The following is an 18,022-nucleotide window of genomic DNA, read 5'->3' as shown; positions in this document are numbered from 1 at the left end:
GACATGACACAGGAGGGGGACAGAGGCTGCGGACATGACAGGAGGGGGACAGAGGCTGCGGACATGACACAGGAGGGGGACAGAGGCTGCGGACATGACACAGGAGGGGGACAGAGGCTGCGGACATGACACAGGAGGGGGACAGAGGCTGCGGACATGACACAGGAGGGGGACAGAGGCTGCGGACATGACACAGGAGGGGGACAGAGGCTGCGGACATGACACAGGAGGGGGACAGAGGCTGCGGACATGACACAGAGGCTGCGGACATGACACAGGAGAGGGACAGAGGCTGCGGACATGACACAGGAGAGGGACAGAGGCTGCGGACATGACACAGGAGAGGGACAGATGCTGCGGACATGACACAGGAGAGGGACAGAGGCTGCGGACATGACACGGGGGGGGAACAGAGGCTGCGGACATGACACGGGGACGACATAGGCTGCGGATATGACCGGGGGGGGGGGACAGAGGCTGCGGACATGACACGGGGGGCGACAGAGGCGGAAATAACACATGAGGGGGACAGAGGCTGCGAATATGATAGTGTTCTCCTCACAGTGGCCTCCTCCTCCGTCCATTATATAACTTCTCCTCCAAATCATCCGTATGGATCCTCCTGTGCCCCTTTCACCTCTCAGAACAGCTCTGACCTGTGGAGAGGTGAAAGGGGCACAGGAGGAGGACAGCATACTGTTGATGTGGAGTAGAAGTTATATAATGGTGGACAGAGCACATCAGTCTCTGTCCCTGCTCTGCATGCCATGTACCCCCATCCACATTTACCTTTGTACCCCCAATTCTCTTTAAATCTCTTCATGGTTCTTTCTCACCTGATGACAGAAGTCACAGAACTTATTCATTACAGTGCAGTCTCCAGCTATCAGACCCAGTACACAGCTGTGTGCTACACGGGTCTGTCAGGCAGGGGTGGGGAGGGAGGAACACAGAGCACTGCTCTGCTTCATTCCCTGTCTGCAGCTTCTGACAGAGGGAGAAGCGGGACGAGTGGGCTTAAGCACATGAAGCCTGCAGCTGTCTCGCTCTCCTGTTATAATGTGGCCACTGTTTGGAACCAGCCCTGCCACTCGCTGTGTGATTGCTTCAGCCAGGAAACTGTCAGCCTGGTTCACCCACTGCTCTTCACTCGCTCTGGACTAAATTCCACTAGCATTTTGCGAGCAAAGAGTGGAATTTTTGAGGGCCGAGGTACGCCGTTCAGCTGCAGCACAGGTTTATTTATTCTTAACAGCAACAGCGTTTGCTCCCACAATACTTAGTAAAGCCGCGACTCCAGCACTGTAGGAGGTGATTTTACCACCACAGTTTAAAGGGGGGGAAAAAGAGCAAATATGCCAAAGCATGGGGGCAAGGGTGGAGGAGCCATTTGCTCCTAACATTAGGGCGGCTTACCCCCATGCGTCGGCATATATTTTTTAGGCACAGATTGCGTTAAACAGGATTCATTACATAATGGGTTGTATGGTCACCAGAGGTGATTGGACACTGGCACAACCAAATCAGAGACAGTTCCCCTCCCAGCAGGGGAGTACCTCAGTTTTGTAGCAAAGCAATAAGGTTCCCTTAAGAAGGGGGGGACCTGTGTCCCGTGGTGTAATCCAAAAAAAAAAAGGATTTTACAGGTAAGCCGTTCTAAAAATCCTGTTTTCGTTATCGTACACCACGGGACAGAGCCATATTCATTACATAATGGGATGTCCCAAAGAAATGCCCTATATGAGAGGGGGGGGGGGGGGAGACAGATCAAGCAGACCGCCATGGACAAGAAGCTCTATACTGCCACCTGCAGCACACTTCGCTCAAAGGCGGCATCCTCATGTCCCCTCACATCCATCTGATAAAATTTGGAAAATGTGTGAAAACCAAGTTGCAGCCTTACAAATTTGAGTCACCGAAGCCTGGTGGTGCACTGCCCATGAAGCACTTATCGCCCTGGTAGAGTGCGCCCTAACAGAAAAAGGAGGAGTTCTGTTCCCTAATCAATAGGCTTGAGTAATAGTTTGTCAAATCCACCTGGAGATAGTGGATTTTGATGCCGCTTGTCCCTTCTTAGGACCATCTGGCAAAATAAACAAAACATCTGTTTTGCGTTTCTGAGCGGTTGCCTGCAGATACACCTTTACAGCTCTCACTAGATCTAGAGTGTGTAAAAAAAAAATGTTCCTGCGCTGTCTGCGTGTCCTGATTTAAATGAAAAGCCGACACCACTTTAGGTAAAAAGGCAGGATGGGGGTCGTAGTACAATTTTGTCTTTATTGTAAACAAAATAAGTTTTTTTACAAGAAAGAGCTGCTAATTCAGATACTCTTCTAGCTTCTATAGCAATCAAAAAGGCCAACTTCCTGCTTAAAAGAATCAGCGGAATGTGGTGAATGGGTACGAAGGGTTGCTTCTGCAACACTGATAATACTAGATTCAGATCTCATTGGCACAAGGGAGACTTGACTGGCGGATTGATCTGCAGTTCCCCCTGAAAAAAAGCCTGCACTAGGGAATGAGATGCCAGTGGTCTTTGAAAGAAGACCGATAGAGCTGATATTTGACCCTTAATGGTACTAAGGACTAATTTCATATCCACTCCTAGCTGGCAAAAAGCAAGAATCCTACTTATGTCATATCTCTCAGGATTCCATTTATTAGTTTCACACCATGAAACATATTTTCCACACTCTGTAGTAAATTCGTCTAGAAGCCGATATTCTGGCGTTCATAAGCGTAGAAAGTACCGGACCTGAGAGCCCTCTTTTTCAGAACGTAGGTCTCAACAGCCAAACCGTCAAATTTAACCCTTGTAAGGAAGGATAGAACACTGGACCTTGTGACAACAGATCGTGACGAAGCGGACGCTTCCACAGTGTTCCTACTGCCATCTTTATGATCTTGGCGTACCAAGGTGTTCTGGGCCAATCTGGGGCCACTAAAATTACCAGAATTCCTTCCCTTTTGATCCTGCAAATCAGTCTCTATAGAAGGGAAATTGGTGGAAAGGCATAAATCAGTGAAAACTGATTCCACGGCACTACCAGTGCATCTGATCCGTAGGCCAGAGGAGCTCTTGTCCTGGACACAAAATTGTCCAACTTCCTGTTAAACCTGGAAGCTAATAGATCTACATCCGGGGTCCCCCATTTCTGGCAAATGGCCTGAAAGATTTTGGGGTGGAGAGACCACTCTCCTGATGATAACTGCTGGCAGCTCAAATAGTTTGCTTGCCAGTTCTCTACCCTTGGAATGAAAATTGCAGAAAGACAAGAAATATGTTCTTCTGCCCATCTTAAAATGTGATTTACCTCCTGGGCACCCTGGCTGCGGGTGCCACCTTGGTGATTGATGTAAAGCCACTGTTGTAGCATTATTGGACTGAATCCAAACCGGGTGGCCCTGTAACCTGTTTGTCCAGGTTCTGAGGGCCAAGTATACTGCCTGTAACTCCAGTAGGTTGATGGGTAGGTCTCTTGGCTTTGGTCCAGGTTCCCTGGGCTGAAGCTTTTTCCAATACGGCTCCCCAGCCTGTTATGCTGGCATCTGTTGACATCATCTTCCAGGAGATTGGGCGAAAGGATCTTCCCTTCTGCAAGTTATTGGTCCTTAACCACCAACTGAAGTCTTGGCGCACCTGTGAAGACAGGTGCATGGATCTTCCTGTTCCAGGCCGCTAAAATATCGCCTTGAAGCAGTCTCGAATGAAACTGGGTGTAAGTAACAGCCTCAAAAGGAGGCTACCATCTTCCCCAAAGGCCTCATGCAAAGGCGAATCAATGGTCTCTTTGCTTTGACCTTGTGGATCAGATCCCTTAGTTATCTGAACTTTGACTCTGGTAGAAATACTCGGCTTTGAATTGTATCTAAGATCATGCCCAGATACTCTATCCTTCTTTGGGCTTGTAGTGAGGATTTTTGTAGGTTTACAATCCTAACCTCTCCAGGTATCTTATCGTAGTGGATACGGCGTGATCTAACCCTGCCACTGATTGCTCTATCACAAGTAGATTGTCCAGATAGGCTATTATCACTGTGTGCTGGGCCCTGAGATTTGCTAGCAGAGGGGCTAGTACTTTTGTAAATACTCGGGGTGCGGTGTCCACCCGAAGGGCAGAGCCACAAATTGGAATTGGCGAGGCTCCACCGCAAACCTTAAGAATATTTGGTGAGCGGGATGGATAGGCACATGTAAATAGGCGTCCCTGATGTCTATTGACGCCATGAATTCTCCGTCCTAGTAGGGTGGTGAATGTTTAGAAACAGATTTAGTGAACTCCGATCCAGAATGGGTCCGACGTCTGTTTGGTTTTGGGATCACAAAGATGTTCGAATAAAAACCTGAACCTTGCTCCCTTAAGGGTACTTCTGTGATCACCCCTTGGGACAGCAAGTGATCCAATCCTTTGAAGAAGGGTGCTCTTTTTAGAGAATATTTGGAGAGCCTTGAGCTTCGGAACTGAGAAGATGGGATCTCTCGACATTCCAGCTTGTACCCTAGTGATACAGTGGATACCACCCATCTGTCCTGGATCTCTGCCCTACCTCTGAAAACTGGCAAAGCCGTCCCCCCACTCGGCCGAGCGGGGGCGCCTCTTCATGCAGAGGTTTTGGGGTTTTGTTCATTGGCCTTAGAACCCCACTGTTTTATTTCTCTGGGGCCGGTCTTCCTTGGCTTTTGTGGCTGGCTGAAAATGCCGTGGCCACTGCCTGGAGGTAGATTTACCAGGTCGCTTGTTTTTTCTCTTCTCCGGTAACAGTGTATGTATATATATGGGAGAGGGTATGGAGATGGTAGCTAAATTATGTGTGGGGAAGTATATAAGAGAAGTGTGTGTGTGTGTGTGTGTGTATGTGTATATCTATATATCTATATATCTAACATGTACATACACATATGCACACACACACACACACACACACACACACACACACACACATCCATAAAAGATGTACACGACAACATATGTAAACCAAACATATATGTACAAGGTAAAATGGGTAATAATGAAGCGCCCATAGGTATAAATGGATCTGAGGCCATAAGTTTGTTTATAGAATGGTGGCGATCTCTATACTTTCATTAATACCCCCCGGAGAGAGTGTATCCAAACTGTAGATCCAATAAGTTTCTCTGGCGCACAGTTTTTTGAATCTCTCTGCTGATGGTAGGGAATTATTTATTTGTTCTATGACCCATACTCGGAGTCCTGAAGTGGATTTTTGGTGTGTGGTGGTGAAATGTTTCGGTACGCTGTGTGGATCTGTGCCACCTTAAACTTTATGATCTGTATTTTCAGGTATCTAAATATAAAAGGGTCCCCTCACACCTTGGGGGCTGGTGGTAGTAAGTATAAATAACCTCCCCCCCAATAGTTTTATTGTTTTCTCCCCTCACTTTTCCCTTCCTAAAAGCCCCCCTCCCCTCTAAACCCCCCCCCTCCCCTTCCTCTCGCCCCTTCTCCCACTTCCCCCCCCCCCCCCTCTTGCCCGTCCCCCCCTTTTCCCTCTCCCTTCCCCCTCCCCTCTTACCCCTAACCTAAACACACCACCCCCCCTCCCCCCCCCTCTCCCAAAATGTTCACACATATGCAGATGTTCTGCCCATGCACCTGTACCTGCTGATATGGACGCACATTAGCGCAGTCCTAACACCACACCACTCGCCATAACCCTCACTCTACCCATGTACATACCCATACATACAAGTCCAGTTCATCTTTACTGCGCCTGTATTATGTTCATAAATGTATGATCCTTATAATGGTATATAATAATAATAATAATAATAATTTTTTAATCAATTTTTAATCATTTATCTTCTTAATCAATCATTTTACTATGATCAATGCGACAATTTATTAGGATGTACATTTATTAGGATGTAATTTTATTAGGATGTGTGTAATCTTTTTTACATATGTGTATATTTGAATTTTTACCTCTAATATGATCCACATCCGCCCTCTCCCAACTCAGAAACCCCTCTAACAGAGGTAAAGGCCACTAAAGGGGCCACCTTCTGAGATAGTTGTCAAGAGAAATCTGACGTTCCCAAAAGGAAGGTTCCTGAAGAACCAAGAGCACCAGAGTCAAAACTCATGAGGGAAGATATGGGCCAAGAGGGGAGAGTATAGGACAAACCCCCTGCACAAAAAGTGGGAACGGGCCGCAAAAAGGCCACTGAAAGAACACAGCCAAGGCTGAAATCTGCCCCCAAACGGTGCTTGAAGCAGTTTTTAGATCCACTCCAAGCTGTAAAAACAGCAGGACCCTGGACACCGAGTAAGTCTGTGGATGTCTCTCCATCTCTTCGCACCAAGAGATGTAGGCCTGCCAGATGCAACGGTAGATCCTCCGGAAGAAGACTACCGTGCCCTCAGCATGGTTGAGATAACCGAGTCGGACAGACCCTAGTCTCTTAAAGTCTGGCTTCCAATAGCTATGTTGAGCAAGTCAGTGACTGTACAACAGGAGGAAGTATGGGACCTCGAGACAGAAGGACCTCCCACCCTGGAAACCGCCAGGGTACCTCCGCTACCAGGCGCCCGATATCGGCGTACCAAGGACAACAAGGCCAATCTGGAGCGATTAGAATCATCGGGAATCCCCAGCCTCCACTCTGGAGCAGCCAGGGAGGCCACTACAATGGAGGAAAAAGGCATAAAGTCGCCGATACAGACTCCACAGGGCCACCAGCGCAACTGACGCATCTGTGCAGGATCACTAGACCTGGCCACAAACTTTGACACCCTTGCGGCTGAGACGAGCGGCTAGGAGATCCATGCCCTGTGAGACTCACCTCCTGCAAAAGGAGTGGACTCCAAGTACCAAGACCAGTCATTCTGGTCCAGCATCAGGCGACTCCAGTAGCCCGCATGCCCGTATACAGGGAGGCGTGGCCGTAGGTTCACTCAAGTCCAGCGACTCTGGGCCAACTGGACCCCCTAGGCGCCCCCACAACCCGAGAGGTTGGCGTCCGTTGTAACTCGCGCAAAGTGGGACATGCATGTCCTTGATGTCCAAGGATGCCAGAAAGTCCCCCGGATGGAGCGCAGCTACCACCGAATGAATGGATTCTGAGCGGCACTACCCATCATTCACAAAGGCATCTTAGGCCCAAAATCGGACGGACCCTGTACATCTTTGGGACCGAGAACTTATTTGGATTGTATCCCTCACACCTCTAGTCCTGCAGGAAAGGTAAAATTACCCCGCAGCTTAACAAGTCCCACACTGCCCCAAGGCAGATCCACGAGCCGGGAAAGGGAGACGGAAGGGAAGAAATCTGTTCAGTGGATGGGAAGGAACCCCATCTAGTACTCCGAAGATACCAACTCGCAGACCCACTGGTCGAAGAACAGGGAGGTTTACCGAGTTGTGAACAGCAAAGTCGACCCCCCACCTCAAACGGGCAGGGGAAGCTACGTACATTGGCGGGTTCGGGCGCGATCGGCTTAGGCACCCAGGGACGTTTTAGTCCCCCAGCTGAGCCTTTGTCGGCCGGGGAGGGTTCGCCTGCGGACCCTGACTGATGAAAAAAAAACACTTTGGTGTGGGAAAGGAAGGACCCGGCCGACAGCGGGGCTCCTTCCCCCTGGAAGCCTGAGGGAGGCGAGTGCTCTTCCCCCCCCCAGTGACATCCTTGATAATGTCATCCAGCAAGGACCCAAAAAGGTCTCCCACTCAAAGGGAAAATCTGCCAGGGCGTATGTTAGAGGCCTGGCCAGCAGACCAGCATTCCAACCAGAGAAGGCGGCAACCATCTCTGAAACCGAAGCCCTGGATACCAAGGGCGCGGCATCCAGTGAAACATCACAGACATATACAAGGCACTGGACCAGCTGGTCAGTTAGCCTAATAACTTTGGGAGAGAGTTGGTGCTCCTCCACTGTCTGGTGCAAAATACTTACTCCGTTCGCCTCCTCACCCATCTCTCTAGGGCAGGTGGGGACGGTACGGGTGTTGTGGCCTCCTTAGACGGCGAGAAGGCTTTCGACTCGGTCGAGTGGCGCTACCTCTGGGCCGTCCTCCGTAAATTTGGGTTTGGCCCCCGTTTTATTGGGTGGGTTCAGATGCTATACCGCAATCCTACAGCCCGGATACGCACCAATAACTCGCTGTCATCATCTTTTCCTCTGTCTAGGGGCACCAGACAGGGCTGCCCGCTTTCCCCTGGTCTGTTTACGCTAGCCATGGAGCCCATGGCGGCTCGAATCAGATCTGACCCCTCGGTGGAGGGGATTAGGATAGGCGTGGTCGTGGATAAAATATCCCTTTATGCCGATGACACCCTCCTTTTCCTCAAGGATACTTCCTCCCTCCCACCCGCGCTCCAGATAGTGGATGTCTTCGGCTCCTTTTCGGGCATTAAGGTTAATTGGGGGAAATCTCTTCTCACTACACTCGTCGGGCCCTCACCCACCGACGGGCAACCCCCCTAAACTGGACACCTGAATTTAAATATCTGGGAGTAAGGATCGGGACTACGCTGTCCTCATACTATGAGCTGAACCTCCAACCACTGCTGAAAAACTTTTCGCAGGAAATGTACAACCTGGAGGACTCTCCCCCTTTCACCGGTGGGTAGAGTAAATCTGATTAAGATGGTATATTTGCCTAAATGTCTTTACTTCTTTCGAAATTCCCCCCGCCGCGTTTTTTGCCAAGATTAAAAGCATTATATCCTCCTTTATCTGGAATGGGGGACCCCCGCGGCTGGCTGTCTCCACCCTTCAGCTTCCCATAGATCGGGAGGGGGGATTGTCCCTACCGGACTTCCAGGTCTACTTCTGGGCGGCTGTCCTGGTGACGGTTAGGTGGTGGTTCTCCCAACCCCATGATAACCCGGCAGTGACTCTGGAAGCAGCTATAATGGGGTCGTACGTCTCCCTTAGCAATGTGGTGTTCAGGGGGGCGAGGTCCCACCCTGGCATCACAGACTTGATGCGTACAACCATTACGGTATGGCACAGGGCTAGGACCCGTTTTGGCTCCCCCGAGAAGTTCTCACCTCACATCCCCCTGTGGGGTAATCCTAATCTGCCGCACATGAATTTGGTTCCGGATCCACAGGTCTGGGCGGGAAAGGGTATAGTGAAACTGAGGCACATTGTTAGGGGGGGTAGGTTGCGCTCTTTCTCCGATCTCCGGGACCCCTACTCATTACCGGGATGGATGCTGTTCCGATATTATCAGCTACGGCATGCCTATGGGAAACAGTTCCCACCACTTCTCACGCTGGAATCAGACTCTGTGGAGGGGTTTCTTAACGCTAAGGTCATAGACAAGCCCCTGTCCTCCTTGTATCTCCGCTTGTCCATAGCTCCCACAAAGAAACTTGAAAAAAACTTTGGAAAAATGGAAGATGGACATTCCTGATCTGTCAGAGGACGAATGGGAGACATGTGTCTCTTCCTTCGTTACAACTATGATTTCGGCTAGAGACCGATTTATGCAGGTCAAATTCCTCCACAGGGCCTACTTCACCCCGAAACGGTTGACAATTATGAATCCCAACGTCCCGGTGGCCTGCCCCAGATGTAATCTAGGGGCTGCCTCCTCCTTTCACATGGTCTGGTCCTGCCCCCGCCTTGGAGGTTATTGGTCGGGAGTGGCTGACGCCCTTGACCAAATTACCGCTCTGGACCTGGGAGCTAGCCCTAAATCAATGCTGCTGAATGTCTTCGGCCCTGGGGTGCGGGGTAAATACACTAAATCATTCCTCGGGTATGCTACTTTTTATGCCCGTAGGGAGATATTCCTCCACTGGAAGAGTGCTGCACCTCCCACGGTGTCCTCATGGTGCTCGGTATTGAACTCGGTGCTGCCACTGTACAAGATCACCTTTGCTAATCGAAACTGTCCTACTAAATTTGATAAGATATGGTAGGGGTGGATAGATGCCTGGGGCACAGAGTTTACTGGTGACAATGATGGAAATGGCCCTCTGTTATGATTTCCTAGAAGCTATATGCTGTATGTTCAAGGTGTGTTTGACTGCTCGGATGAGGTCCTTCCCACCCCCCCCCCCCTTCTCCTCAAAAAATACTTACTCCGAGAGTGACTGGGACCCCAACGTAGTGGCCATAATAAGCTGCAAAGCAGACCCCAGCATGGTAGACATGGAACAGGTCAGTACTTCGGATCTTCTGTCAGTCAGATCCATACAAGTGGGGGTTCCCCCAATAGGGAGGGTGGTCACCTATACATGACAACCAGAGGGACCACCGGAGAAGCCCAGTCTCTTAAAAAGGCTCTCCTCAAAAGGGACACTGAACCGCCAGGCGGTGAGGGACTACAAGAGCCCTCAGCGGCTTTTCTCATTCCGCATATTTAGAAATTAGCAAAGAAGGGCACAGAAGGAAAAAACCTACAGAGCGGTCTGATTTGTGTGCATGCATATCCCCACAAAAAAAACAGAAGCTTCCAGGCCCCTTGCAGCGCTGACCAGGGTACCCAGGGCACCCCCGACAGCGGCAAATGTTAATGCAGCAGAGGGAAAGGAGCAGGGAAGGGAGGAGAAAAGACCCCCAAACCCAAGGAATGCCCAGCCGTACCAACCCACCTAAGCGGGAGGGACTGTACTTACCCGTCGGAGCGAGGACTCGCTGACGCGTTCCTGACATACCTACAACTGCAATGGAGGTAGCTGTCGGCCCGGTCCACTGTGAGTGAGACAACACCACAGCCCAGTCATATGTGAACCTCGAAGCAAAGTTCACTGGCCACCCCAGGAGTCATGGGGCATGGCGTGGCAGACGCAGCCTCTTTGCAAATGTGTGCTCACGCATGCTGGTCGGACTGAGTAGACTACAAGGATCTATATTATCCAGCCTGTCTCAGCCGACAGTTGAAAGAGGATTCAAGAAAAAGTTAAAATAAAAAAAAGAAAATGTCTCCTCAGGGCTCTGGGCGCCATACGTCCTTCTCCTTTGCTAGGCAGAAGAAAACTGAGGCTGCATGCTGCAGTGAGGAGGGTTATGCCTGGAGGGACCGCCCCCTGGGCGGGGCTGTTCAACTGTTAATGTAACATGTATTTAATTATCTAACATGTTTCTGCCTAGTCCTCACCTGTAAATAGGGAACATAACCCACTTGTCAAGATTTAAGGCTGTGTCCGTCCATGGACGATGAGAAAATAACCCAGTCTCTAGCTTTACCCTGCTTGAGTGTCTGAAGGGCAGAACTGTTCTGGCAGGTGACCTCCCCAGTCAAGCTAGCCCCCCCCCGGTCAGTGCAAGGCTATAGTAAATTCTTGCTCCATGGGGGGGGGGACAGGGGGGACAGGAACGGAATCCCTCTTAAGAACTTTGCTCGTTGCCTGTAGCCTCACCCACTTCCTATCATGTGACCGGAAGATGAAGCCAAGCAAAAATGAGGCTTGGAATGCTATATGTTTTAGGAACCAATGCAGAGCATGCAGCTTCACCATACAGTGTGTGGGTACTGGAGATCATGTCAATATGCAGCCAGCAGAGGAATGAATTCCACTGCCTTTCCAGGGCCACCTGTCAGAGGGAGTTGAAGGAATCTAGCCCCAGCAGGTTTAGCGCTCCCCAGCCTCCCTATGCTTGCCCCAAAAGGGGAACCATCCGCCTCTCCCCGGTCACCTGGTTTAAGAAAAACATGCCCCTGTGTAGGGAGAAACACAATCAGTACTAAGGACCGGGGGTGGGGGGGGGGGGTGACCTTATAACAGCTGCTAAAGTGACAAGGTTTCCTGTAGAGAGGAGCCCATCTCAGGTGGAGGGTGAGGAAGAAATTCAGCTTGAACTGGAGCTAGATGCAATATAAAAAAAGAAAGCATTTATGTACTGACCAAGCAGCCTATGCTGCATGTATGACTCTTCATATACAACTCAGCTGGTACCGACCTTGTACATCGAAAAGTGAACAGGGTAGTGAAATATTTAAAGTGGTTCTAAAGGCAGAAAGTTTTCTCATCTTAATGTATCCTAGCTGCTGGGTCCTGCCCACCCCCGACATCACCGCTGAATTTTGACAGCTGGTCTCTCTTTGCATTCAGTTACATATGTCAGTTTCACAACCACTATATCGGCTCAGTGTGAAACCCGCCAGTGCCGCACGCCAAAAAAAAAAAAAAAATATCGGCCAGAGAAAACCAAATGTCGGTCATCCTCCAATCTGGGCTGCTCTGTGCAAAACCACTGCACAGAGCAGGCAAGTATATAACAATATAGTCAAAAAAAAAAAAAAAAATTAACCAAGTAATCTTACCAGGTTTCTCTGTTTTTCTCTTTTGCTTCCCTTTCATATTTCTCAAGTGTTCTTTTGTCAACCATGCCAGTTAAATACCTAAAAATAAATGGAAAACATATTGTACAAGTTGCCCAACAGAAAAAAAAATAGCTTACTGATAAAACAGACAAGTGTAATTTGCTTTTCTATAGTTGCTGTCATAAAATGAAATCAAGCAGCCATATTTAAAGCAGCAAAATGTATGCAATCACTTAAAGTGGTTCTAATACTATGCATTAAGAAAAAACCTGTGTGCCTCCCCAATACTTACCTGAGCCCCTTCTCAATCCAGCGATGTTGCACGCGAGAACCTCAGCTGTCTGAGGACGCTCCCTCATTGGCTTAGACAGCAGCGGGTGCCATTGGCTTCGTGTCTGAATGAAGACACAGAGTCATGACTTGGCTAAGATGCCCCCCATAGCAAGCTGCTTCCGGTGGGGGCACTTGGCAAAGGGGAGGAGCAAGGACTGCGGTGAGGGACCCCAAAGAGGAGGATATGGGCTGCACTGTGCAAAAGCACTACACAGAGCAGGCAATTTTTATTTTTTATTTTAACAAAACACAAGACTTTAACCACTTAAGCCCCGGACCATTATGCAGCTAAAGGACCTGTTTTTTTTTTTTTGCGATTCGGCACTGCGTCGCTTTAACGGACAATTGTACGGTTGTGCGACGTGGCCCCCAAACAAAATTGGTGTTTTTCCCCCCACAAATAGAGCTTTCTTTTGGTGGTATTTGATTACCTCTGTGGGTTTTTATTTTTTGAGCTGTGATCAAAAATAGAGACAATTTTGAAAAAAAAACAATATTTTTTACTTTTTGCTATAATAAAATATCCCCAAAAAAGAAAAAAGTTTTTCCCTCATTTTGGGCCAATACGTATTCTACATATTTTTGGTGTTTAAAAATAAACAAAAAAAAACACAATAAGTTTGATTTGTGCATATAGGGGATAGTTTTATTGCATTTTATTTTAATTTTTTTCCTAGTAATGGCGGTGATGAGCGATTTTTATCGTGACTGCGACATTATGGCGGACACATCGAACACTTGACACTATTTTGGGACTATTGTCATTTTTACAGTGAACAGTGCTATAAAAATGCACTAGTTACTGTAAAAATGACACTGGTAGTAAAGGGGTTAACCAGGAGGGGGCGCTGAAGGGGTTAAGTGTTCTTACTGTGGGGGGCGTGGCTGTGCGTGTGACGTCACTGTCGTTCCCCCAACACAGGGAACAGACTAATCAGTGACCGCCATACTGGGAAGCACGGGGAGAGGTTTGTTTACACTTGCCTCTCCCCGTTCTTCCTCTGTGACCCGATCGTGGGACACCGGCGGCGATCGGGTCCGCTGTTCCCACGAGGACGGTCACAAAGAAGAGTACCGGGTCACGAGTTCCGGCGCGCTCGTGGGGACGTACATGTACGCCCTTGTGCCCAGCCGTGCCATTTTGACGCTGTACATCGTCGTGCGGCGGTCCTCAAGCGGATAAGATCACTTTAACGCTAACAGAAAGTAGCAGCCTAGGGTAAAGTGTCAACAACTCATATTCTTGATATGTCTATGCTGTACCATGTACTTAAATCATTTCCAATGCTCTTTGTATTTTTTTGTATAAAAGACCTAGATCCAGCCAGTCCCCTGGCTTTCCAACTTCAAACTAAACCATACTAGGAAAAGAAACACATCGTTTCAACATGGTCAGCTTTGTCTGTACTGGGAACACACCCTGCCCTCTAATTGCCTAAGACTTGAGCAGACACAGCCCCCTGAACATTTCCAATGGGAAGATCAGTTCATTGCTTTGATATTCCCCACATATACAGTGAGGGGAAAAAAAAAGTATTTGATCCCTTGTTGATTTAGTATGTTTGCCCATTGACAAAAACAATCTGTCTAGAAGTTTAATTGTAGGTTTAATTATTTAATTTTAATTCATTAGGGTATGCAACATGACAATGTATTATGACATGACAATCTTAACATTGATACAAAAAAACTAACATAAACCGAGGACTGAGGCATCCATAGTGTATAACCTATATTTTGAAGAGAGTCACATAGGAGACCATGTCTGTCATGTCATGTACATACCGAGAAGATGGCACATAATGGTAGGCACATAACTACCATGAGGTGGAGGGTTAAACAAAAACCTCAGATATTATAAGGGAACTATGTCCGGGCTCCAAAGCTATATACAGGCTATACATGGAGCTTTATGGTTTATGAGGGAAAAGGTAGTCCGGTAGAGCCGGAGGACTGCCCAGATAACATACCCCCCCCGGATATTAACAGCGCCATTGGGAAATTGGGAAAGCATTTTATCACATCGATCTTGGTGTGGTCAGATGCTTTGTGGGCAGAGGAAAGATCTAGGATCTAATAGACTTTTTTTTTTTTTTTTTTTTTTGGGAAAAAAAAGGGAAGTGTACCAGTCACTAACTACTGCTATCATAGGGGATATTTACATTCCCTGAGATAATAAATATGGTAATAAAAAAAAAATGGAAGGAACAGTTTACAAAATAAAATATAAAAGCTAAAAAAAAAAAAAAAAAAAGAGAAGAAGAGCATCCCTGTCCCCCCCTGCTCTTGCGCAAAGGCGAACGCAAGCGTCGGTCTGGAGTGATATGTAAACAGCAATTGCACCATGCAAGTTATCGCCGCAAAGGTCAGTTCGAGGGCAGTAATTTTAGCAGTAGACCTCCTCTGTAATTCCAATGTGGTAACCTGTAAAGGCTTTTAAAAATGTATGTAGTTTGCCGCCACTGCGCGTTTGTGCGCAATTTTAAAGCATGTCTTGTTTGGCATCCATGTACTCGGCCTAAGATTATCTTTCTTATTTCATCAATAACTTGGGCAATATAGTGTGTTTTAGTGCATTAAAATAAAAACGTTTTTTTCCCCCAAGAAATGAGTTTGAAAAAGCGCTGTGCAAATACTGTGTGGGAAAAAAAGCAACACCCACCATTTTAATCTGTAGGTCCTTTGCTTTAAAAACAATATAGAATGTTAGGGGGTTCAAATAATGTTAGGGGGTTCAACTTAACTTTCGTGCAAAAAAAAAAAAAAAAAAAAGGTTTTCATGCAAACAAAAAGTGTCAGAAAGGGCTTTGTCTTCAAGTGGTTAGAAGAGTGGGTGATGTGTGACATAAGCTTGGTGAGTATTTTACAGCTCTCATTTTTTTTTAGAAAATAAATAAAAAATTTCCCTTTTTTAAATTATCAAAACTTTGACAAAAAGCGAGATCTGCAAAATACTCAAAGTTTTGAAAAATGTAAAAAAGGGAAAATATATATTTTTCTTTATTTTCTAAAAAAAAAAAAGCTGTAAAATACTTACCATGCCTCTCAGAAAATAGCTTGGGATGTCTACTTCCCAAAAAGGGGTTCATGCTATTTTGGCATTTTATGGCCTTTGAAACTGTAATAAGTAGTGAGGAGTGAATTCAAAAATGTATGCCTTTAGAAATCTTGAAGGCGGTGCTTGGTTTTCAGGGGCCCGTACGCAGTTAGGCTCCCAAAAAGTCCCACACATGTGGTATCCCTGTACGCAGGAGAAGCAGCCGAATGTATTTTGGGGTGTAATTCCACATATACCAATGGCATGTGTGAGCAATATATATCATTTAGTGACAACTTTTTGTAATTTGTTTTATTTTTTGGTCATTATTCAATCATTTGGCGCAAAAAAAAAAATATTCAATGGGCTCAATATGCCTCTCAGCAAATAGCTTGGGGTGTCTTCATTCCAAAATGGGGTAATTTGGGGAGGTTGCGTGCCATCTTGACATTTTATGGCCTTCAAAACTGTGATAGGTAGTGAGGAGTGAAATCAAAACTGTGTGCCTTTAGAAATCTTGAAGGCGGTGCTTGGTTTTCAGGGTCCCGTACACGGCTAGGCTCCCAAAAAGTCCCACAAGTGGTATCCCCGTACTCAGGAGAAGCAGCAGAATGTATTTTTGGGGGTGTAATTCCACATATGCCCATGGCATGTGTGAGGAATATATCATTTAGTGACAACTTTGTGCAAAAAAAAAAAAAAAATCAGTTTGTAATTTTCCTGCAACTTGTGGCAAAATATAAAAATATTCCAGGGACTCGACATGCCTCAGCAAATAGCTTGGTGTGTCTACTTAGAAATGCTGAAGGCGGTGCATGGTTTTTGGGGGCCCCATACGCGGCTAGGCTCCCAAAAAGTCCCAAACATGTGGTATCCCCATAGTCGGGAGAAGCAGCAAAATGTATTTTGGGGTGCAATTCCACATATAACCAGGGCATGTGTAAGCAATATATAATTTAGTGACAACTTTTTGTAATTTTTATTTTGTCATTATTCAATCACTTGGGACAAAAAAAAAAAATATATATATTCAATGGACTCAAAGATGCCTCTTAGCAGGGGGTGGTTCCGGGTACATGCCTCCCTCTGCATCTGCAGCCTCAGTTCGTCAAACAAGCAGTACAAACAAAAGGAGGGGTGGGTGCTGTGTCCGTCCATGAACAGAGAAATGACTTTTACGGTGAGTACAAAAATCCTATTTTCTCTTCCGTTCATGGACGGACACAGCAGAATCTTGACCTTAGGGATGTCCCCAAGCAGTGTCAAAAAAATCAGGTGGGAAAACACAGCAAACCAACTTCACCCCAAACAAACCAGAGCTCCTCAACTGAGGAACTTTAACCTTAAACAACCGCCTGCAAAACCTTGCGGCCGAAGGAGGCATTTGAAGATGCACTTACATCCACCTTGTAAAACTTTGAGAAGGTGTGGACTGACGACCAAATCGCTGCCTTACACACCTGTAAAACAGATGCCTGATGGCGGAAAGCCCATGAGGCACCAATTGCCCTGGTCGAATGCGCCGTAACCAGGAAGGGGGGCGCCCGGCCCTTTAGGGCATAGGCCTGAAGCACGACCTGCTTGATCCACCTAGAAATGGTGGCCGACGAGACCGCCAGACCCTTTTTAGGACCAGTCACCGACACGAACAGTGAGTCCGACCTCCGAAACGGAGCTGTAGCAGATGGGTACACCCGCAGGGCTCGAACCACGTCCAAGGAATGCAATGCAGCCTCATTTGGGTTCGCCGGCCGAGGACACAAGCATGGGAGAACAATGTCATCATTAATGTGAAAGGCCGAAACAACCTTAGGAAGGAACGACGGCTGTGGACGCAGCACCACCTTATCCCTGTGGATGACCAAATAAGGAGCCTTGCAAGACAAGGCCGCTAATTCAGAAACCCGTCTGATCGATGTAATTGCCACCAGAAAAACCACCTTCTGGGAAAGAGTCAATAAAGGGATCTCCCTAATGCCCTCAAAACTGAGGCTTTTGAAGCACCGAGAGGACTAAATTCAAGTCCCACGGAGGTAGTGGAGGACGTACCGAAGGGGCCCTTGCCAAACCCCCTGCACAAACGTACGCACCAGAGAGTGTGCCGCCAAGGGTCGCTGAAAGAAAAACAGCCAAGGCCAAAATCTGCCCCTTAAATCGTACTTAAAGCGGGGGTTCACCCTTAGAGGGCACTTTTTCCCCTTAGATTCCTGCTCGTTTTCTCTAGGGGAATCGGCAATTTGTTTTAAAATATGTGCAGTACTTACCCGTTTACGAGATGCATCCTCTCCGTCGCTTCCGGGTATGGGCTGCGGGAATGGGTGTTCCTTCTTGATTGACAGTCTTCCGAGAGGCTTCCGGCGGTCGCATCCATCGCGTCACGATTTTCCGAAAGAAGCCGAACGTCGGTGC

The 18,022-nt window shown here is 47.6% G+C and overlaps 1 protein-coding gene across 5 annotated transcripts in view; it reads right to left on the bottom strand.

Moving 5' to 3' along the window:
• Window positions 1–18,022, bottom strand: part of GSPT1 (G1 to S phase transition 1) — a 525,782-nt gene that overhangs the window by 348,783 nt on the left and 158,977 nt on the right. For all 5 annotated transcript variants that reach the window (XM_040356936.1, XM_040356939.1, XM_040356940.1 and 2 more), the window contains one exon: window positions 12,244–12,321. In XM_040356936.1, coding sequence (XP_040212870.1) covers window positions 12,244–12,321 — 78 coding nt within the window. The remainder of the gene's footprint in view (window positions 1–12,243; window positions 12,322–18,022) is intronic.

This window comes from Rana temporaria, chromosome 6 (genome assembly GCF_905171775.1).
Source record: "Rana temporaria chromosome 6, aRanTem1.1, whole genome shotgun sequence".
Classification (NCBI taxonomy): domain Eukaryota; kingdom Metazoa; phylum Chordata; class Amphibia; order Anura; family Ranidae; genus Rana; species Rana temporaria.
This window is presented reverse-complemented; position numbering and strand designations above follow the sequence as displayed.